The 23,858-nt window shown below is 34.8% G+C and overlaps 1 protein-coding gene across 6 annotated transcripts in view; it reads right to left on the bottom strand.

Moving 5' to 3' along the window:
• DOCK7 (dedicator of cytokinesis 7) overlaps positions 1-23,858 on the bottom strand; it is a 188,715-nt gene that overhangs the window by 7,296 nt on the left and 157,561 nt on the right. For 3 of the 6 annotated variants that reach the window (XM_020885436.2, XM_070468054.1, XM_020885461.2), the window contains 10 exons: positions 23,440-23,540; positions 22,461-22,653; positions 20,955-21,098; positions 18,452-18,583; positions 16,913-16,927; positions 9,134-9,259; positions 7,489-7,578; positions 7,129-7,365; positions 6,648-6,791; positions 5,857-5,963 (listed from right to left, as the gene is read on the bottom strand). In XM_020885436.2, the coding sequence (XP_020741095.1) occupies positions 5,857-5,963; positions 6,648-6,791; positions 7,129-7,365; positions 7,489-7,578; positions 9,134-9,259; positions 16,913-16,927; positions 18,452-18,583; positions 20,955-21,098; positions 22,461-22,653; positions 23,440-23,540 (1,289 nt within the window). Of the gene's footprint in view, positions 1-5,856; positions 5,964-6,647; positions 6,792-7,128; positions 7,366-7,488; positions 7,579-9,133; positions 9,269-16,912; positions 16,928-18,451; positions 18,584-20,954; positions 21,099-22,460; positions 22,654-23,439; positions 23,541-23,858 lie in introns of all 6 variants that reach the window. The other 3 variants (XM_020885446.2, XM_020885470.2, XM_020885453.2) reach the window with 2 other exon arrangements.

Here is a 23,858-nt window from a genome sequence, read left to right as displayed (position 1 = left end):
AAATAAGTGGTGCCAGGTCAACTGCACAACCATATGGGAACAGAAATCTGACTGCTACCTCACATCATATTCAGTTATCAGTATAGACAAAAATCAAACAGGCCCCCACCTTGAACCATATGCAAAAATCAACTGAAAGAATTGTTTTAAAGGCCTTTTTAGCCTTCTTCCCCTTTTGTTTGGGCTATACTCAATTTGAGAGATACTATTATATAGATGTTTAGGAAGTCAACATACTCTGACCTTGGATAAAAAATTTCTTAAGACACAAAAACCAATAGTCACAACAAGAAAGACTGAATTATTTTGCAATATTAAATTTAACAATTTCTATTTATTAAAAAAAAAAAAGTGCCAAGACCCAAGTTCAGAAAGGATGTCTATGATACAAATGATAAAGGATTACTTTTCCAGTATGTAAATACACTTAGAAATCAGTAAGGAAAAGAATTCAATAGGAAAATGGCAAATAAAAAACAGAACTTTGAACCTTACAGAGAGGAAAGAGAAATAGCTAATAAAACACATGACAAGACATCCAACCTCGCTGGTAATCAAAGAAATGCAAATTTAAACCATAATTACATATTATTTCACACCCACTAGGTTGGTAAAAATTAGATTGTCAGATAATATCAAATACTGGGGAGGTTACACTGCAATAGGAACTCTCCCAAACACTACTGATGAGAATTTAAATCTGGCTTATGCACTTTGGAAAAAGAAGTGGTATTATATGGTTGAAGCTGAACCTATGGATATGCCATGATTTAGTTATTCTTCTGTTGATGGATATCTTGGTTGTCTCCTGGTTTTGTGTTTTGTTGTCATTCTTTTAGTTATAAAGAATACTATTCAACTATTTCTTTAACTACTTCTGGATGTATAAGAGATATTCTAGGGCTTATATACCTAAAAGTATGTAAAGAGTAAATACAAAAAAAAAATGTTTATTGTTTTTAGGAATAAAAGAATGCAAACTGAAGTACCAATTAAACTGATTAATAAGAGACACTGTATTTAAAAGGCATTACATAAAGATGTACTGCAACTAGTACACTTGCATTCTTGGCATTGTTACTACTTAGAACTTTTTTGGAACAGATTATATATTAGGAGTCAATAAAAATGTTCATGTACTTTGGCTCAGTAATCTTGAGCTTAATACTTTAATTTGGCAAAAGAAAAAAAATACATTTCATTACTATACCACACTTGAATTCAACTTAAATTCAGATATTTGATGATAATACAAATATTAGAATAATAGTTTTAAGCTTAATTGAAAAATAAGAATTTAAGAGTATATATAACAGTTGTGGTAGAACAAATATGCATATATGCATATTAACAAATATGCATATTAACATATATATATGTGGTAGAACAAATATGCATATTAACATAAAACGAATATACACACACAAAAATCAAAGACAGTATTCGCTATGACTTGTAAGGTTTAAACCATGTAGCTTGGCTTTCTGCCTTTTTGTAATTTAAAAGAGAAAATCTTCTTTATTTTAACCCTTAAGGAGACCTGCAAACTATAGGAATTCATTACCTTATAGTAAATAAACACAAAGAGGACATCTGTTTTAGAATTGTAGTAACAGTAAAAATTCCAAAAAAATAGAAAGAAAATAAGCATTATTAGTGTCTATGACCTAAAGAAGTACGTATTGTTCCAAGATCATCCAGCTCACAATCACAGCAGGGTTTTTTTGGTTCTTATTTGAAACCTCCCAAATAATAAAATCAATGTTTAAAAAGGTTTTCAGAGTATACTTGATTTACAGTGCTGTGTTAGTTTCAGGTGTACAACAGTGAAGCAGTTGTACAAATACATCTATCCACCCTTCTAGATTCTCCCCCATACAGGTCAGCACAGAGTACTGAGTAGTTTCTGTGCTATACATTAGGTCCTTGGTGGTGCTGGTAGTTTAGTCGCTAAGTTGCGTCCAACTCCTGCGACCCCATGGACTGTAGCCTGCCAGGCTCCTCTGTCCATGGGATTCTCCAGGCAAGAATACCGGAGTGGGTTGCCATTTCCTTCTCCAAGGGATCTTCCCAACCCAGGGATCGAACCAAGGTCTCCTGCACTGCAGGCAGACTCTTTACTGACTAAGCTACAAGGGAAGATATTTTATATATAATAGTGTGTATATGTCAGTCACAACAGAAGTCAGTCAATTCTACAAAAAGCTTGCTTTCTTTACTCTGGTCATTCATCTACAACATATACTAGGAGCCATGTTTTCTATAACCAAACCCATAAGGTGATCTAGCTCAATAATCAGATTATAAAATCCCAGACGTCCAATGAAGCTATCTGAAGTTTTGAAAAAGATGTTTACAATGTTCACACAGGAAAAAATGAAAACAATTAATGACAACTATTGCAGTGAGAATAAAATACTGTCTTGAGAGACTTGAGCAAGTTAGCATTCCTCATATTTTCCTGATGACAAAGGTGCTGTAAAGTGAAATTATTGCTACCCAAACAAACCCTTTCAGTGAATGATTTGATAAGAGAAACCAGAATAGGAAGTCAAAGACTGGCTTCTGACTATGGTTCTGATGCTGCTTTGTTACTTAACAAGTCATCTACTTAATGGTACTTCCACAAACACTTCCACCAGTGTTTGACTACTTGTCTTCAGAGATTCTACAGTTGCAGCTTCACTATTCATCTTTCTCAGAACAGATTCTAAACTTTGCTCATGCTGTGTTTTTTGTTTTTAGTATAGCCCTCCCCTCTTTTCTGACTAAAAAACTAATATTTATCTTTCAAGGTCCATTTTTTTGTTGATCAGTTGCTCAGTCATATCTGATTCTTTGCGACCCCATGGGCTGCAGCATGCCAGGCTTCCCGCTCCTTCACCATCTCCTGGAGCTTGCTCAAACTCATGTCCATTGAGTTGGAGATGCCATCCAACCATCTGATCCTCTGCTGCCCCCTTCTCCTCCTGCCTTCTATCTTTCCCAGCATCAGGGTCTTTTCCAATGAGTTGGTTCTTTGCATCAGCTGATCAAAGTATGGAAGCTTTAGCATCAGTCCTTCCAATGAATAATCAGGGTTGATGTCCTTTAGGATGGACTGGTTTGATCTCCTTGCAGTGCAAGGGACTCTCCAGAGTCTTCCCCAATACCACCATTCAAAAGCATCAATTCTTTGGCATTCAGCCTTCTTTATGGTCCAACTCTCACATCCATACATGACTACTGGAAAAAACCATAGCTTTGACCATATGGACATTTGTTGGCAAAGTAATGTCTCTGCTTTTTAATATGCTGTCTAGGTTTGTCATATTCTTCTAAGGAGCAAGCGTCTTTTAATTTCACGGCTGCAGTCATCATCCACAGTGATTCTGGAGCCCAAGAAATCAAGTCTGTCACTATTTTCATTGTTTCCCCACCTATTTGCCATGAAGTGATGGGACTGGATGCCATGATCTTCGTATTTTGAATGTTGAGTTTTAAGCCAGCTTTTTCACTCTCCTCTTTCACTGTCATCAAGAGGCTCTTTATTCCTCTTCACTTCCTGCCGTAAGAGTGGTGTCATCTGCATATCTGAGGTTATTGATATTTCTCCTGGCAATCTTGATTCCAGCTTGAGCTTCATTTGGTCCAGCATTTGTCATGATGTACTCTGCACATAAGTTAAATAAGAAATGGTGACAATATACAGCCTTGACATACTCCTTCCCCAATCTGGAACCAGCCTGTTGTTCCATGCTCAGTTCTAACTGTTGTCTTGACCTGCATACAGGTTTCTCAGGAGGCAGGTAAGGCAGTCTGGTATTTCCATCTCTTTAAGAATTTTCCACAGTTTGTGATCCTCACAGTCAAAGGCTTCAACACAGTCAATGAAGCAGAAGAAGATGTTTTTCCGGAATCTCTTGCTTTTTCTATGATCCAGTGAATGTTGGCAGTTTGATCGCCGGCCTTTTCTAAATCCAGCTTGAACATCTGGAAGTTCTTCGTTCACGTACTGTTCTTGGTGGCTTTTGAGCATTACCTTACCACCATGTGAAAAAAGGTCAATGGTATGGTAGTTTGAACATTTTGGGCTTCGCCCTTCTTTGAGATTGGAATGAAAACTGATCTTTCCCAGTCTTGTGGCCACTGCTGAATTTTCAAATTTACTGGCATACTGAGTGCAGCACTTTAACGGTATTATCTTATAGGATTTGAAATAGCTCAGCTGGAATTCCATTACCTCCACTAGCTTTGTTAGTAGTGATGCTTCCTAAGACCCACTTAACTTCACACTCCAGGATGTCTGGCTCTAGGTGAGTGATCACACCACTGTGGTTATCCCAGTCATTGAGATCTTTTTTGTATTATTCTTCTGTGCATTCTTGCCATCTCTTCTTAAGATTTCTGCTTCTGTTAGGTCCATACTGTTTCTGTCTTTTATTGTGGCCATCTTTGCATGAAATGCTTCCTTGGTATCTCTAATTTTCAAGGTCCATATATGATGTTAGGAGAAGGGCATGGCAATCCACTCCAGTATTCTTGCCTGGAGAATTGCATGGACAGAGGAGCCCAGCAGGCTACAGTTCATGGGGTCGCAAAGAGTTAGACACAACAGCGACATTTAATACTTTGTACTTCTGTTTATGATGTTAATTCCTGTGTGAAATACTCCCTGACAACACCATGTAAAATGATCATCCCCTCTTTTGTGCTCATACTGTGAGTGAACCAGCAATCAGTACCAAGTTGTTGATTCTTTTCCCCTATTGTTTCAAAATTCTGCATTTACCAAACACCTGTTTATTATGTGCCAGATGTTATTTGTGAAGAAAAGAGGTAACGGCAGGCCTGGGTGACAGTCTGGGAATCTGGATTTGGGAAGGGTTCCTATCATATACAGCAAGAGTGGCTCACTGTGCCTGAACATTTTATATAAACACTATAGCTTCTGTTAAATACCTGCTTTCCTTTTGGGAGTCTGGAATTTTGGTAACTGTCAGGCAGAAGGTGCCTACATGACTAGCCCTCAACAAAAAGCCTGGCTGGCACTTGAGTCTCTACTGAGCTTCCCAGGTGGACATAATTTCCCACATGCTGCCACGATTCCTTGCTGACCAATCAGCACCTCTATGTGACCACCCTGGAAGAAGGACCCATGGAAGCCAGAATCTGGTTTCCTCCAGACTTCACTCCGTGCCTTTTCCTTTTGCTAATTATACTTTCTACTCTTTCGTTGTTAACAAATCATAGCCACGTATATGACTATATGCTGTCCACTGAGTCCTCCTCGGAAATCATCCAATCTGGGGGTGTTTTGGGAGGCCTCAATTCATCCAAGTATTATTTCATCTAATTTGCACAATCTCCCTGTGTCAGGTAGATATTACATCCTTACTTCATATATTAAAAACAGAGGATCACAAAGATTAAATGACCTGGAAAAGAGACATATAAAGATAAGGTCTGAAGATAAATTTTTTGCTTCCAAGTTTGCTGCTTATATGTTTTCTGAGGGAAGAGAAACAGAAACTCTACACACTGAATGTTCACAATAAATAACAGCTTTCAAAGTTAACTAGTTAAATGTCAAACTTAGTTTGAAGTTAAAGATTTTGTGAATCGAGGTTTCTCTCATTTTCAAAATTAAAACATGGCATTACATAGAGAATTGGGGGGCACACATATATATATATACACACACACACATATATATATGTATAAAATACATATGGAGTAGTAAGTTATACACAGACTATGTCTCATTGTGAACCATTTTCCTATAGTTTCTCCTTTTAATAATCCCTGAAGACTCACATCAAACTGTGGATTAAATCTTCTCAATTTGACTATCTTTATGTAGAAAACTTTGAATACCTTTTAGTAAAATCTTTGAAGCAAAGTCGCAGTTTATTATGATGTCTGAAGAGCTTTGGGTCACTCGGTATTTCAGATAGGAAAACCTGGGCAACTTCCAAAGGCCCCTGTAAAATTAGAAAATAAAACAAAAAGTATGTTTTTGTTTTTTAAATATTCACAGAAATAGAATTTACCAAATCTGTTTTTCTTAGCACCAAGATGGCTGCATTTAAGCTTAATACATATATGACTATGCCTATATTAAAACTTTTCAGAGACCGATTCTGACAACATGGTTTTTCCTGATGCCAAATCTATACTTTTGCCCACAGCAATTAACTTAGTTCATATTTCAAAGAAAATGAATAGGAGCAAAGCACTAACTATTGTATTCATTAAAGTCTTTTGCCTTGTATTTTTTATATTCTTTAATTTATCTTAGACATAACAGTTGTCAGGATACGGACAATCGGCTGTCAGTCCACTGATTGTTAGACACTTTATTTTGTGAAAACAGTTTCCCCCAAGCATTCCAAATATGCTCCTAATATTCTGAATTAAAGGTAATCGTCTGTGAGTAAGTTCTATCATTTGGAAGTAAAAACTCCAAATCACATATACTTTTAGGAGATAAAGGCCTTAAAATCTTTATTTCAGTTTAACCTCTTATATTTTCAGTATCTGTGCAACTATTTCTAACATATTTTCACTTGATGTAACACATCTGTGATCTCTGGGATATATAATACTGTAATCATTCCAAATTCCATTTATAACTTAAATTGCACAGTATTAGCAAACACTCCCACCTGATTCACTGTTGTGCCTACAGACCCCTGGAGAACCATCTGAAGCATTTTTGGGTCTGCTGGATCTTGATGTGTTGCAAACGCCAACTCCTGCGTTTTTTTCTGCATGTCTTCAATAGCAACTTCAATTGGTGTTAAGATGATCTGGGTGAAATAACATCTAATGAGGCCAGTGTATTGATTGAAAAATATTTAGTGAGCTTTACAATCAATTAAAATAAGAAAAAAGTGGCAACTATAAAGTTAGTTATCTAATAACATATTCTGAAACTTTGGATCATTAAATGAAAAAAAAAAATCAACCTTTTAAAGCATAAGCTGAGGGTGAATAAGGGACTTAGAAAAGAAGCTGAAAGTTAATGACTAAAAATGGGTCAAGTTCTAGTATGTTACCATACACAATGCTATATCCACAATGTTCTCAATGGCTTCAATGTACCTGTTCCACTAATTCTATTTCCCTATCTATTTGGAGTCTTACCTCCTCTTTGTGAGTAACATTGACCCTTGTCTTAATGTAAGGAAAGGCATGAGAAGTAGTCAGAATGGTCTTCCGTTTGAATTGTTCATGAAGTTCCCCATGGGCACGACCATCTAAAGTGAAGGGTGTACAGTACATGAAACGACGAAGATTATAATTTTTGTCAAAATATGTGATTCTGTCCTTCATCTCATATGTGTCAAAGTATGGTTCCACGTAGGTAATCTGAATATAGGCCTGAGAAATGAAAAAGTCCTTCATTTATTCACCGTTAAATTATTATTTAGTATTTAGTCTTCCTCCAACAAAATCAGAGTCTCAAAGATGCATCTATGGGGCATCACAGTCTATCAATCATACCTTGTTAGGATCTAATTTACACTTGTCCACAGGATTAGAATCTTTGATTACTTCAACTACATCCTCTCCAAATCTTTCTCCATAAAATCCCTAAAACAAAGAAAAAGAAATCTTTCACACGAAGTTAACAGTAGTAGAAAAGGGAGACTCCTGAACAAAATGAAGCCATTTGGTGAGTTCTTATAAAATGGTGTCAACGATTACAAAATAATAATTATTGACATTCCCAGAATTTATATTTAGTCTATCAAATTCACAGGGTCTTACTCCATATTTATGTGATATTATTTCCATTTACTCACTTTAAATAACACAAAATAAAAAAAATTAATTTTCACCAATGAAAATACAGGATTCCACAAGAGATCCTCAAGAAAAACAAAAAGGGAAAAGAAAGCAGAGACAAAAGAAATTCATTATATTTGATGTGTATACAGTACACATCAGACTGACTTGTAGCCTGACTTCTGACAGACATGAGTCAATGAGCAAGCATTCGTTTTTCTGAATGATTAATGTAATGTTCCAGAATTTCCCACTGCTGAAGCTCTGTATGAGTTCAGATTTTGAAAAGGTGACCCTGGGTCGAGAATGTGGCGACTTTTCCATATGGCCCTGAGTGAGCATGGGCAAAAGATGGAGCTATCCAAAAGGAAAAATCAAGTCCGCATCCTCAAAGAAGAACAGACACTCCTACCTCAAAGATAACTTTTATGACTCAGTAAGTTTGAAAAACACTGTCTCAAAATTTCCCAAGACTTAATAGGCTCTTGAAAAAACAAGAAGTCACAGCTAAAACCAGTTTGTGGAAGTTGAGCCCTGTGAAGTCACCAATAAGAACAGAATGCCAAAGAAATTAGCATCAGCTGAGAAATTAGCATCAACTGAGAATAAAAACCAGCGTAAACTCTTCTGTCTATACAAATCACCTGGGGATTTGTTAAAATGCAGATTTCCCTTTGGAAGGTCTGAAGTGGGGTCTGAGATTCTGCATTTCAAACAATCTCCCAGGTAATGTCAGTGCAGATTCTGTCCATGGACCACACTTGAGGAGTAACAAGGACAGAGAAAGATTGGAAAGAACAACTATAGCAGAAAAGACAGGTTAGTTTCATAAACATTAAAGTGAATCATTTATTTTGAAAATTAAGTACCTGTATAAAGGTTAAGGGATTCTAAGAAGTGTTATTAAAGTATAATTTCAAGCTTTTAAGTTCTAAAGATTACTTCACTGGGAATCAGTTAAGCCAAAAAGATAATGCACTTGGGTCAGAAATGTCTTGGAGTTGGAGTTCTAGTTCTAGTTCCATGATTAATTCCTTATAACTTCTTCTACAAAATGTGGATAATATTATATACATTTCTCCACAAATCATGGTAATTCTGAAAGATACAGGGTTTCTAAAATACGTGTGAAAATAGACCCTCAAAAAAATCAAGTTAATAATAATATTTTACTGTTGCTATCAAAGATTTTAAAAATTCAAGAGAATATTATTGTACCTATCAAAAATCCTTATACCCTAAAGGAGTAGATTATTTGGCAGGATCTGGCTTATTAAAGGATTAGATCTGGATCTGAAAAGTCTATTCATCATAGAAAATACAAATTAAGGATGACATTTTGAACCACCACAGTATTCACCTCCAATCTGTGAGATATCTCTGCGAGTTTGGTTATTGCAGGCTCCTTGTAAACAAATTCTTGTTCATCCAAATCCCCAAACTTAGTTCCATAAAAACCGACACGAAAATAGGTGCCAAACATCCGCTTACCATCCTAGGTGTAGGAAGACAGAGAAACTTTAATACAAAGACTTCTTGTCGTACACATTCTGCTTAGATTGCTACTAGTATAAAGTTCTCAAAACAATGTCAAACCTTTTATTTCAAAACTACAATATTTTATTATTTCTCAAATGAAAGTAAAAGCAAAATAATCTTTTCTTCATTATTTCTAACAAATAACACTGTGCAATTAAGGCTTTTACCGAATTACATATGGCATGTGTTTTTCAGGGACTGTACCAAGTGATGTCCCATATAAGTCTATGTTTTTCTAAGTCCATACAATTGAGATAAATTAACTTATTTTCTTTATTGCAAGAAAAGTTGCTTAGTACAAAATAAACTATGTTTTAATTATCCTAAAATTAAAGCATACTATAAAGTTATATTTAAAAACAACACTAACATATTTAGTTACCATTATTAGCCTTTATATTACTATCTCTTTTCATATTTTAAATGAGATCATAAAAGCTAGAAGCCAAGTGTAGCATCTGGTACAGAGTGGATGATCAGTAAATGTCAAGACCATCCTGAAGCACTGAAGCAAAACATTTACAATTAGTATCCCTCTGCTAATAAAAAGTACTGTTATGTGTAAGAATAACTAGAAATGGAATTAGGAAGGAAAAAATGCATAAAAGAAAGAAGAAAAAAAAAATTGAGAAGAGTTGGTTTTTCTAAAGTACCCAAACCACCCACTGCATACATTAACCACACACATTCATCCCAAGTACAAAGTATGCTAAGGTCACCTTCACTCTTACACAGAAGATTTGAAAACAAATTCTCTCGATAAAGATAAAATACTTGGAAGCTTTTTGTGCAATTCTTACATTTTAGATACAAAGATGTTTCAAAGGATTTTGTGCCTTTATACACAGTCACACACGACTGTTTATATATACCTCAATTCTCTTTAAGCCTAGTAAGTTTCATACTTATTCTTCCTTTATTTACTTCTTACTGCAAAGGCAAAGGGGTATGTAAAATAAGTTACAAATGAAACAGATAATAAAGCAAAATGGAAAATTCTGATCCTCAATTTACCAGCCTTCTGATAATAAAAACAAAACAAAAAAACATACAGTGGACTAAAAATATCTCCACATTTTGTCCAGAAGAAATATAGTTTTAAAGAAAAATGTCTCTAGAGTTAAAGAAAGGAGGTTTCTAAAAAAAAAAACTGTTTCAATTATTTCAAATTTTAACAGACAAAATCAACTGACTTCTATAGCAAATGAAATTTCTCTAGATAGGTTAAATATATTCAATCAAAATTCTGATTAAAACCATTAATAAGCCAATGGAACAATAATAGCAAATTTTAATAAAATCAAGAAATGAAGGCCACACTGCCTGGAAAATAAAAAAGGCATTTGAGAAAATTAACAATTTTGTGATTGTTTTTTCTAAAAAAATGCCATAGATATATATATTTACTTTTTGGAAGCACAAATATTAAAATGTTGTTATCCTGGCTGCACTCCTCTCAGAGCTTTCCAGCTTAAGGTTTCTATTCCAAACCTTCAGTATTATGACCTTTTAAATATCTGAAAACTCTATTAGGACTTGTTTCCTTTAAACTTTCCAGTCCTCAATCATCTTCATATGATGAGAAGTACCACACTGTCTTTACCTTATTAGTCTTTTGATGGCATCTTTTAAAGTGTGGTATCCCAGAAACAGACATAACATACACTGATCTGATCAGTGTAGAGATCAGTGGGCTCACAGCCTTCCAGGATGTGGACTTAAATTTTATTAATGCAGCTTAAAACTGAACTAGCTCCTAAGCAGCCATTTTAAACTCTTTTTATTTACTTTCTCATACTGACATTCAGTTCAAGAAAAATAAAAATATTGAGTGCTTATAATGTGTTAGCCACTGTTCATCCTCAGTACAGTTCAGTCGCTCAGTCATGTCCGACTCGTCGTGACCCTGTGGACCGCAGCACGCCAGGCCTCCCTGTCCATCACCAACTCCCGGAGTTTACTCAAACTCATCCTCAGGAATAGGAAAATAAAAATAAGTAAGACCTGGCTCCTCAAGAGAGTAAAAAAATGTGGTAAAATAATTACAATACAAAAGGTTATAAGCTCTAATAAAAAGTGTCTTGAGAACTGAAAGATAAATCCTGTTGGAGCCAGGTCACAAAAGAGGTGACACAGAGACAGGATTCTACAATAACCTAAAAGAATGGCTAAGCGGATGTGGGAGGGAAGGAAGCACATTCTAGCGGAAGGGGAGGAGAGGAGGGGAGAGAGGAGGAGGGGGTGGGAGGAACAGAAGAAAAATAAAATGAAGGTAAAACTCATTAAACAATGTATATGAGGTAACCATGCATCCATTCACATATTTATTGAAGGTTTACTATGTGTCAACAAACTGTTTAGACGCTGATGATAAATCTGTGAACAAAACAGAGTGGTCAGGGCAGGTGTCACCAAGAGGTGACATGTGAACAAAGATGTGAAGCAGGTTTAAGAGTTATTTGCGTGGCTCTCAGGGGGGAGGTGCATTCCAGGCAGAGCAAAGAGCCAAGGAGCCCTTGTGTGCAAAGGACAGGAGCCCTCTCCTGTGTCTGAAGAACAAGAAAGTGGCTGGAGTGGCAAGGCAGAATATGCAGCAGGGAGAAGATCAGAGGAGAGAAGATCAGAGAGGAGTTACTAGAACTGAAAATGAGCGTGTGCAGTAGAGTAAGTATATTTATTTTCAACTTACAAAGAGTTCTCTAATGTAAAATCACTGACTCTATCATGTTCATGAAAGTTTAATCATATAGCTTTATCTTCAAGAAAGCCATCACTTTATCTTACTTCCTCTTCAGAGGTTTGGACCACAGGATGATACCCATTTTTCCTCTGAATTAAAAAAAAAAAAAATTTCCTACAATCTAGCCTAGATTTTTCTAGCAGTATCTTCTTTTAATGTCATGAATTCTTTCTGAACTTCCCACCATTCCCACACTCCAATTATTCTTCCTCAGCAGTACTCACTGATCCCACCATCCTGTGTATAATGAAACTATGTCCCAAACAAGGAAATCCATCTACTCATCTATCCATGTCTCTAGTGCTTGAAATCTCTTATGACAAATAAGTCTTTTCTAGTTTTGTTATCTTTATTTAGCAGGAAACATTCAGTTGGACTCTTGTATATTTCCACACTGACATCACTTCCAAAACTTCTTTCATCTTCACCCGTAGTTCTCCACTACATTTCTCTCAAGTTAACTGATTTTTCACATAGGCATACCAGTATTTCCCACAGGGGTAATCTCCTTGTCTTCTATTAGATCTATTCCCCTTAAAAAACATACACTTTTATCAGTTTGTTTAGTCATAAAGCCTGACCTGTGAACCTAACACCTCTTAGATTTCACAGCTAAACTGTGTTAAGATTTCAAGTAATTATAGTAATAGTAATGATGATGATAATAATAATACCAATAAAAATGATAATCTCCAACATTTTTAAAGTATTTACTATGTGTTAGGGCTTCCCTGGTCAGCTGGTAAAGAATCCACCTGCAATGCAGGAGACCTGGGTTTGATCCCTGGGTTGAGAAGATCCCCTGGAGAAGGGAACAGCTACCCACTTCAGTATTCAGGCCTGGAGAATTCCATGAACTATATAGTCCATGGGGTTGCAAAGAGTCGGACACAACTGAGTGACTTTCACTTTCACTTCACATGTGCTAGATACTGGTTATCCACTTTACATGGGTTATGTCAATTTTTACCACAACTCTCAGATATCATTATCTTCACCCTCTTTTTATAAATGAAGAAAAATAATTTGCCCAACGTCACACTGTGACCAACAGTGGAGCTCAGAGTTAAATCCTAATATATTTGACACCTGAGTCCAAGCTCTTAATTACACTATTTAATCCGTGTATTCTATATACTCATATACAAATACTAGGACATAAGTATGATCCCTGAACCATTTTTCACTTCTCTGATGTTTTCCTTGAGAGTTTTTGAGAATTTCCTTGAGTAACTGAGATTTACTGGGTACCTTCCTCCCTGTTTTGTCTTCCTCTATATTACAACACTGTTCTCTACTGAAATTGTTATTACATGTTTGCATCTCCTTTCTGCACACTCCACTATGAAAATCAGGTTGATGATTTTCATAAACCTACCAGATATATTCTTCTAAGATATATCTGATCACATTTCTTATCAGAAGTTCAATTTTAACCTTTGTATGTTCCTGTTCAGGAAAAAATAATCATGTCCAATATCATCTAATAAATAAATGTTTACTGTCCGTATCTTTCTCATCAGAAATAACATTAAGGGCAGAACCCAGCCAGCAGTACCACATCATCAGGTGCTTAGTCATGGGTCTATACCAATTATTAGGGAGTCATCAACTATCAGAAAGTAGCTCTTCATAGAGTTCTTCTCATCACATTTGCCTTACTTTCTTCATATCTGACTTCATCTCTTTGCCTTTCCTGAGATAAATACTCATGGATAAATACTCAAGAAACAGGTCTAGTTTCTTCTTTAGTGTCACATTTTCACACTTAACTACTTGTTGTAAAAGTTTTTGCTTTTTTTTTTCCCTTTCTTCTTCTTTCAGCCTCCTGCCCATCACCTATTAAAACTTGCTGTTTCCCATTCTGCTCTTGTACTCACTTGGATGAGTTTATTTATCTCATGCAGCCTCAGCATGCATGGATTATGCTTAGTTGTGTCCGACTCTTTGCAACCCCATGAACTGTAGCCCGCCAGGCTCCTCTGTCCATGGAATTCTCCAGGTAAGAATACTGGAGTGGGTAGCCATGCCCTCCTCCAGAGCATGGATTAGAGCATATAAAAATTCAACAGAAGACATTGCATCGGAACTATGGCTAGTATTTCTCAGCATATAAAAAACAAAGTATTGGCTCATCTTCATGTCTATCCAGTACAATGAAAAGAGTTAATATATAGTTATCTTGCATGCATGAATCTCAAAAGTTAGAATACCTCATTTTTCTTTAGTGACTTAGTAGAGAGACTTCAGCTTAAACAAGCTAAGTCCATCTTCTCAAGCCTTGCTGGAGACTATAATATATACCTAGTAGGGTGGTGATATTTCCCCTTGGATGGTGAAATATGTTGTAGTTTTTTGAAGAAAAAAATGCAGACAGTGTTATGTGACTATGTTATCAATAGTTGGGGAATGATTATTCTGAACATTATAAACTTGCATTAATCTACTTCTGAATACAAACTGTTCACTATTTGATGAATGGATAAACGTACCTTTTAAAATAAAATGTGTGCACATGAAATATCAAATGGCTATAATTTTCCATATAGAAAGTCAGAAATAATAATTTTAAAATGCAATTATAAGTAAGAAATTTTTAAACATACTTTATTTCCTATTATTTCAAGAAAATAAATGTACTTGGGTGGGAAAGAGAAAAAAAACAGTTTAACAGTCATTCAGATATTGAAATTTGCAGAGCAAGTAACAGTCACCATGATTTAAGAAAGGTTCATGACGTGTTATTTTATATGGTAAATATTTAACCAAATTTGCGATCAAGTTTTAGAGTTATCTTTTACACACACATACACAAACTCACACACACAGCCCCCCAAAGCTCTGCCAACTCAAATGATTTGTACCAAATCAAGGAGCACAGTGAAAAATTAAATACAGTGCCAATATATAAGCCCAGATCAAGGAGGGAGCTATCAATTCAAAGACCCTTTCTATAGTATCAGATATCCTTACTGGATCTCAATCCAGTGAGAGTTCCTTAAGAATACTAGGAAATTAGCTAGGAGCCATAGCTTTTAGAAAAAATGAAATTACTGAAGTTTTCCCAGAGTCAAAAAGAAAAATATTCACAAGAGAGGAACTTACCACAATAGACAATAGTAAAAGTAGGGAGTAGGGTCAGCAACCAGGGGCAAGAGAGAAGAGAAAACAGAAAGCATTTTAATTAGGGAAATTTCAAAACAAATAAGCAGCAAATGGTAGCAAACATACTTTTAAAATGCAAGCATCCACTTAAGTTTTACAAGGGAAAAGCAAAAACAAACGTGCAACAATTTTAGAAGCTACAAAGCTAAAGGTCCAGTGAAAGGTAGTGACAAGAATATAAACAAGAAAATAAAGTCCGTGTGACTTTTACCATGCAATAAAGATGATGACAGAATATTAATGTCATAACCAGTGAAAATTATACCTTTCAGGGGTCGATTTAGCATCAAGCAGACTAGTAATAAACTGCTCAGAGGTTCAATGTCTCTGCTTTCATGCTTACTTTTCACCTAATTCCATTTTGTGTTAGGAAACCCATAAGGACCTTTATGACTCAAAGATCACATGGAAAGTCTCTATATAAGTTAACTGAGACACAAAAATGAGACGTTCTATACTGGGTATAAAAAAAGTCATACACATTTAATCTGAGGAACTAAGGTAGATTAAAAGTACTGGTTTCGTCTGAAGAAAAACAAAAGGTGGCAACTAATTCAGAAATGGAAGAGAATGCAATAGTAACATTCATTCTGAAGGTTTTCTAGCTGGGTCTCAAAACAAGAACTGCAAAACCAAACAGAAAAAGCCTAAATTGTTTAATCAACATAAACCTGACTACAAAGTGAAAGGCAAAGCAGAAAAATTAACAAATATTAATACTCAGCTTTAAATAATCTGTTTTATTAATACCTTGCTTTACCTCATCAAAATGAATTATTTTGTAGAATTTTTTTATTTTATAGAATTCCTTCCTTTACAGAAAGATTTTTTAAAAAGGTAATCAATTCTTTCTGGCATTTTTCAGGTAAGATTTGATTTATATATAACTTCATGAGCCTAACTATTATACTTACTCCATAAAAGGAAGCACACACAGTCTTCATTGAACACAATTATCAAACATTGTCAGAAAATGAAGTCAAATTAAATTTCAAGTTCTCTCAATCTGTTTTTCCCTCCCCCCAACAAAATTCAAATGACAAAAGTGAATTTCATTCCTCAGTAGTACTTATCCTCAAGGTGAAGTGACTCAAGATCAAATTAACATACTCTTTTATCAGTTCCAAGATGCACATTTTTTTTGCCCATATTTTAGTATCTCTGAGGTTGGCATTCATTTTTCAGCTGATGGGATGTTGGAGTTTAATATACAGGGATTGTTTTTCTAATCTTTCTTAAAAGAATGTAAAATAATGGGATATCTTAACAACTGATAGCATCTTATATCAGATGAAATATTTTATATTTACACCTCTGAGCAATAACACATAAATCGACCTCTGTAGAATGAGGTGAAACAATATGGTTAAAAAAAGGAAATCTTGTGTGTAAATGCTGATGAAAGAAAATGCTTCAAAGGATAAAAACAAACTAAAGTGACAACAAAGTGGCTCATTTACCAAAGAATATCATTAGTGTAACATATGGATTTCCATGCACTGCCTACAACCTCTTAATAACAAATTTCTTAACATAACTTACAGTATTTTAACAAAATTTCTTTGGTTAATGAATTCAGTTGACAGCAGACAGCAACAGAATGCCCACAGCTAGCACATGTGGGCAAAGCATTGGCATAAGAAATCTGATCAAATCAATCTATTAGTGTCTTTAACTAACTAAAACATTACCTACCTCCCAGCCAGTACTCTGTATAATAAAAAAGTAAAAAAGGGCAAGTCATAAAAAAAACTGTTTAAAAAGAACAAAAAAAGCCAAAGGAAGTTCAGTAGTGTAAGAAACTATACACCATAAATTCTTCTCCACATAGAAAACACTAGGGTATTTTAAACACCATATTCCTTCACTTAAGACCTATGATAATTTTATAAATTGCTTGTTCAAAACCTAGAAACTAAAATTTCACCATTTAAAACTTTAATAAGTAAAAAGTACAAATTTAGGGAAAAGAAAGCTAACTGCTTGTTTTATTTGTGTCTAAATTAGATCACTAACTAACGGGAGCTGCACTTCACTGAAGTACCCAGGGTAAGCTGGAATAGAAATTGAAATTTTGCTCAAATGTCTCTAGTACAAATGGATGAAAGTTTCTTGGAAGCTGCTCCAGCTCTAGATGTTCCAGGCCTGACCTGTGTAATTTGCAATTTGTGTAACCTATAGGAAGCTTCGATGAGATTTCTTTAACAGTATAACTGATTATAAAAAGACCCACCTGCTGTGATCCAGAATTCTAATGATCTTTCACAACTCCAATATTTTATTAAATGACAATAAAATTCTGGCTTAACAGAATAGCAGCCCTATTTAAGACTAAATTTTTCAGATTATATCAATTCATCTAGAACAGCTTAGTCCATGGCAAGAAAGAGGAAGTCAAGCTGATAAGACAATAAAGTGGGACTAATGCTGCACACGAAAGTGGAAAAACAATACTATACTTCATTCTTAGGTGATGGCAATAGCAGACAACAGCACAGGTAGCACAGGGAAGGGAGGAGAAAAGTGGAAAGCAGGACCCTTAACATAACGTTTCAGAGTATTTCAATGGAGCCAACGATTTAGCTTCAGGGAAACCAACTGCTAGTAGTCTACTTCATTTTTAAACAAAGTTTACTTTAATTTTAAAGATAACATGTGGATCCCATGAACTCAAAATAAGTACTGAAATCATACTATTATAATTGAATAAATAAATACAACCATTTATTATTTTCACTAAATATTACTTCCACACGAGAAACATGTCAGAGGATGACTGGATAAAAATATCTGGGAAAAAGTTAAAAGTTCAGTTGAAATCATTAAAAATATTAGTTTATTAAGCTTTCATGTCATTTAATAAATATAAAAACATTTTTGGAAGAAAATGAATAGAAATAAATTTAAAAAATCAAATTCATAACTATTACCCACACTGTGAAACAGAAAGTAGCACAATTAAAAAAAATTAGCAACTAGTAATAATTCAAAAAAGTGAAGAAAAAAGAGAATCTATGTGGGAAGGTTATGATGATCATAATCTACTTTAGGTTAAATTCATTTTTGTTAATGAGTCTTGCTTTGGCCATGAGTCATCATTTTGACACTGTTCATTTGTAACTTGATTAAAATGGTCATTTCATGGGATCAAGTTTGACATTAGTACAAAGCAACACTAAAGCTGGTAAGACAGTTTTCTCTACTTACACTGAAGTTAGAAAGTACAATTGTTACCTGATGAACAATTTTGCTGAAGGCTTCCTGAAGTTTACCATGAATTGTGGATAGTTTCTTTGCATCCCGATTAGCTTCGTGAATAGGAATAAGTACTTTGTAAACCTCATTAACTGCTTCATACATGCCAGCCTATAAGAATAATAAAGAGATTGCTTTCTTTTACATCAATAAGAGAGTGAATTGCAACTTATGAACTCACAGTATTTCCAAGGCAATACAACTGTTTTCCAATAGGACATAAAAACAAACGCTACTGATTTTTAATTTGATTAAGACCTGATAAAATAATTTTGCACAATATATTATCTCTTCTATTGAGTGAAAGCATATGTGTGTGTATTTGTGTTTGTGCATTTAAAATACACAAAAGTACATATATGTATACTTCTATATAAGTATACATTCTGCTTTTACTACTCAGTAATTACTTAACTAAAATGTGTGTATGTGTGTGTCCTTATATATGCATATAAATTTTGCAGAAACAAATTCAGAGCAGAGACATAGAAACCCAATTATTACAAGTCACAGATACACAAATATCACATAAACCTATTGCTTCCTAGGACACTAAAATTATTAACTTTCCCAAAATATTAAATTGGCACAGAAAATCTTAAGGGAACTCTCCTATGGAAAAATCACTAATCTTTAACAAAACATAAGATTCTGAGCCACCAGATTTTATTCAAGTAGCAGTTTTGGTTTACTAGTGGTTGGCCAAGTGTTGCTCTGGTTATAATCAGAGTGAGGGACAAAACATGTTTATACTGCTATCCCATTTTCTTGTAATGGATTGGTGGCTGTGGTAAAGGAAAAGAGAGATTTTCCAAGAGTCACTGAGTTCCCACTGCTTCACAAATCGCATTTTCCCAAGAAAATAAACATGGTTCTTATATTTTCTAGTCAGCTCACAGGAGTGTATTTAAGCAATCACGTAGCTGCAATAGTAAAATATATTCAGTGTAACTAAAATGTCCCAGTAATTATTTTAATTAATATTAAATAGATTAACTGAAAAAGAATGAAATTCATAATTAAATGCTACTGCAAAACAGAGGCTTCTGTAACATAAGCCACTGTAACCCAATCTAAATTCACTGCTGTGAATTATTAAAATTACACATATATACAGAGAATGTATATTTATTAAAATATTTCATTAATAGCAAAAACTTTTTCCCCTACTAGTTCAGATCCCTTAAACTGAAGCTCAAGGAACAGAGATCTGGGATAGGAATCAGGACAATTAAGGTCTTCAAAAACAAGAAATTTTAGAGGACAAACACCTAAAGTTCTTTAAGTCTCAGAATCATTTTTACAAGAGTTACTTCTAAGTACCAATAATGATGAGAGGATGATAACAGCAAATATACTAAAACTTACTTGGAGCCAGGTAATGTGGTTATCACTTTACATAGGTTAATTCATTTAATCCTGACAACAGTCCTTGAAGTACATACTATTATTAGATGCATTTAATGGATAAGAAAAGTAAGGTACTGGTAGGTTGAGTAATTTGTGCCTGAAGTGTTTTAACTACTAAGTGCTTAACTACTAAGATGGCAGAGAAAGGGGATGAAAGTGAAAGTGAAGTCGCTCAGTCGTGTCTGACTTTCTGCGACCCCATGGACTGTAGCCTACCAGGTTCCACCATCCATGGGATTTTCCAGGCAAGAATCTCCTAAATCTATACCCATAACCAACATGTTGCTGGGTAGGGTTAAGGACAGGAGAAACAACAACAGATTCCCAATAATAGTACAATGGGGAAGTAATGTACTATTACTTAATTACATCAAGTAATAGTACATTCTATCAAGCTTCCCTTTTACCCTAACATGGACCTCCCTGTCTTGCAAACCTTGGTGCTGGGACACCAAACACTCAGCAGAAAACTCACAGAAAGTAGGTGATGCTATCAACATGGTTCAAGAAAGTAAGCAAGGATTCAGCTAGCTATTTTTTTCCCTTCACCAATAAGTATCACACCTCTGATCCACATTGACTGCTTCAATTCTTCATATACAGATGGGGAGGGACAAGGACTGGACTTATAGCATGGTAGGGAATCAGACAAGGGATCTAGGATGTAGTTCATAAAGTTCCTGATACCATTTCAGTGTCTACCTAACAGAGCTCGTTATGCTACCAATCGGGTGAGAGGCTGTAACTTTCCTGAGCACCAGAGGCTTTTTTAAGGTTTTAGAAAATGATTGGTGGTAAAAGTTTTCTTAAAAAAAAAAATCTCTTATAGACGAAGTGCTGGTTCCCAAACAAGCAGATGAAAAACACCGGAGGAAGTGACAGACTATCAAAATAAGAAGGAATAAGCAATGATGAATGTGAAAAGAAAATCCATTACTAAAGAGTTCTTAAGATATTTAGAGAAAATTATCATAATTGAAAAGCACAGTCATAAGCAGAAAGCATAAATATACATGTCAGTAATAACTAAGAAGTACATAATTGTGGGAAGAAATGAACAAGAGTCATCTACCATAGAGAAAGAAGCAGCTGCTTGTTCCAGTAATCCCACCAGTCCTGACTCAGTAAAGTACTTTCCAGAGCAGATACCTTCTTCATCTGGAGATACCACGTCATCTGAGACTGCAGATTCTTCTAAAACATTAGAGGAAATATTCTAGGAGGAAAAAAATGTTTAGGTTTGTGAAATGGAATTAATTTCTTAACATGAATGATATATATGAAGTAAGCAAAGATAAAATATAGCTATCAGCATATTAAAAAAAAAGGGGGGTAGTCAATGAAAAGCTAACAGACGAATCTCCAAAAACTTGTATTGTGAAGATGACAAGAAAATGTAACACCACTGCTGGCTAACTTTTCCATTAATAAAAAGTTGTAAGAAAGAAAACTTTAAAAAATCATGGGCTAAGGAAAATTGTGATATGACACACAACACCTAAGGTGACTTAAACAGTCTTTATTTTTAATTTAATTGATGTTGTTAAAACTCATCAGGGAAACTGAGATACAAAAATGGTCTCAAGGCTTGCCTAACATGTATCAAGTTAATGAAAAAACTCAGGTATAATAAAAAGCCCTCTTATCCAACAAGATTGGGATCCGTCATTACTTCTGAAAAGGAAATGATACATACACACCTTAAATATTTTATTTGAACCTAGATAGTCACACATTTGTCAATTTCTCGAAGTAGATCTAAGGCCTTTTCTTTGTGTATGGGTCTCAAGATCAGAGTCCCATGTAATCTCTCTTGACTAAATACCCACCATGTAACCTCCATTTATGATTTTCAGTTTTGGTTTCTTTAGAGTAAAAACTTGAACTTAAAAGATTATCAAATTATCCTAGATTTCTTGGAGATTTTCCCTCAATCTTTTTCTATTTGTCTTGATCTCTTTGCAAAACATTCAGCTTATTAATAATTTTCACAGAAACAATAACTCACTTTCTTTTTGTATTTAGATTTATCAGAGAACATAATATTTAAATAATTTTTATAACTTCCCAAACCTGGAATTAAAAGGCTTTGAAGAAAAGCAAAGCATAATTGACTCTTCTTGGTAGACAAAGAATTCAGCCAGTGGGTCAGAGGTATGTAGCCCTACTAGAGCATAAACTATCATCTCTGAGTCGTATCTTAGCATGTTTTTAATAAGCCATGGAGAATGCTGGTTTACCTGGTATTTTAATTAAAAGCCAATTAAGAGTGTCCACTATCCTGATTTTCAATATTTTGAATATATTTCATAGATGCTATGAAGTTCACAGCAGTATAGGCAAAGAGACTACATATACTTTACACAGCACTGATAACATACAGGTAAGAAAACATGAAAGAGATTTAACAAGAAATACTCTTTAAAAACATATTAATGAAAGTGATAGTGAAATGTTAATTCATCTTGTGAAGCATCACTTTCAGTCTGTGCTTTTATTACAAGCTGAATGAATATAAACAGCAGTGAGAAAAGTTAAATCCACAGAAGGACATACCTTGACTAAGGCAGATTCCTACCTGAAATGTTACACATCCCACGGGGAGATACTTCCGGTCCTCCAGCATGCTCAGATATTCAGCAACAAGGGCCGCTGAGTGAACGAGGCACTGGGCAGCTTCGGCATGATTGCTGCGCTCTGAGTGCTTGCCAGCCATGTTCTGCAACCAGGTCAGCCGCAGATCCGGAGAGGTCTGGTAGCCCTTGGCAATTCTAGTTAGAACAGAAATTCTCAATTAGCAGTTGCTTCCTAACCTGGAAGGGAGTTCAAATTGTTTGTTCAGTGTGTAGGCTTCTGTTACTGAACACAACCTATTATGACAAGTTTTTGGGTGCTATGAAAATGCTTTTGAGTGTGCTTAGAGAAACAACTGTGGGCCCATGGAATGGGGAGTATCAGGGGTTTTTTTTTGCCTGGGGGGAGGAGGGAGCTAAAAAAAAAAAAAAAAGACATTTTATATGAAAATCTGCCCTTTAAGGAAAAAAATCAGTAACAGAAGATCTGGGAATTTACAAGTTTATTATGGGGCTCTAAATAAGTTTTATATTCAAGGAAAAAAATTATAAAAGATTCTTTCATTGTATTACCTTTATTTTAAAGGAAATATTTTATTCTTGTCTTTAAGAAACTCGAAAACTGTAAAAAATGAAGGTCAAATGGCAAAGAAAAAGTCAAGCTTTACTTACATCTTTGAAGATACAACAGAAATTACAAAATTCTAAAAATACCCAATGAATATTCAGCCTACAGGCAAAAACCATATCTAATATTAGTAAAATTAATATTGTAATATATACACTATGTTTTCTTCTTAAAGAACTAATCTTTACACTTAAAATGTGTGGAAATGGCAACCCACTCCAGTATTCTTGCCTGGGAAATCCCATGGACAGAGGAGCCTGGTGGGCTACAGTCCACGGGGTCAAAAATGAGGTGGACACAACTAAGCAGCTAAACAACAACAATTACAAGGTATAAGTGAATTAAACAAATGCTACCTGTACATCAGATCAATTAACATTTCAGGATCCTCCTGGTGTTCCTTCATTTTAACAGTATCAGAAAGGATCATATGGAGATTAAAAACCAAATCTTGAACCTATAGCAGAGAATTATATGAAAAACATTCTTCAACTCTCATTTATTCACAACCATTAAATTAGTTTGGAAGATATTTCAGATTTGAAATCTAAAGCTTTCAAAACAAACAATACAATTTTGATATAGTTCTAAAGAACGTGGGTATGCTGGGGCAAGATGAATGAAGAGTAAATTTTATACAAATTCATCAGCAGACTATTTTTTCACTTCTCTCACCCAGAAACAAGTAGAACTACTAGTAGAAATAAACATATAGGGATATAAGGAATACAAAACGAAATTATTTCTGATTTTCAGGTTTTCTCAAAAGGTAGTT

This window comes from Odocoileus virginianus, chromosome 5 (assembly GCF_023699985.2).
Source record: "Odocoileus virginianus isolate 20LAN1187 ecotype Illinois chromosome 5, Ovbor_1.2, whole genome shotgun sequence".
In the NCBI taxonomy this organism is placed as follows: domain Eukaryota; kingdom Metazoa; phylum Chordata; class Mammalia; order Artiodactyla; family Cervidae; genus Odocoileus; species Odocoileus virginianus.
The sequence above is the reverse complement of the archived record's forward strand: the minus strand, read 5'-3'. Positions and strand labels throughout refer to the sequence as shown.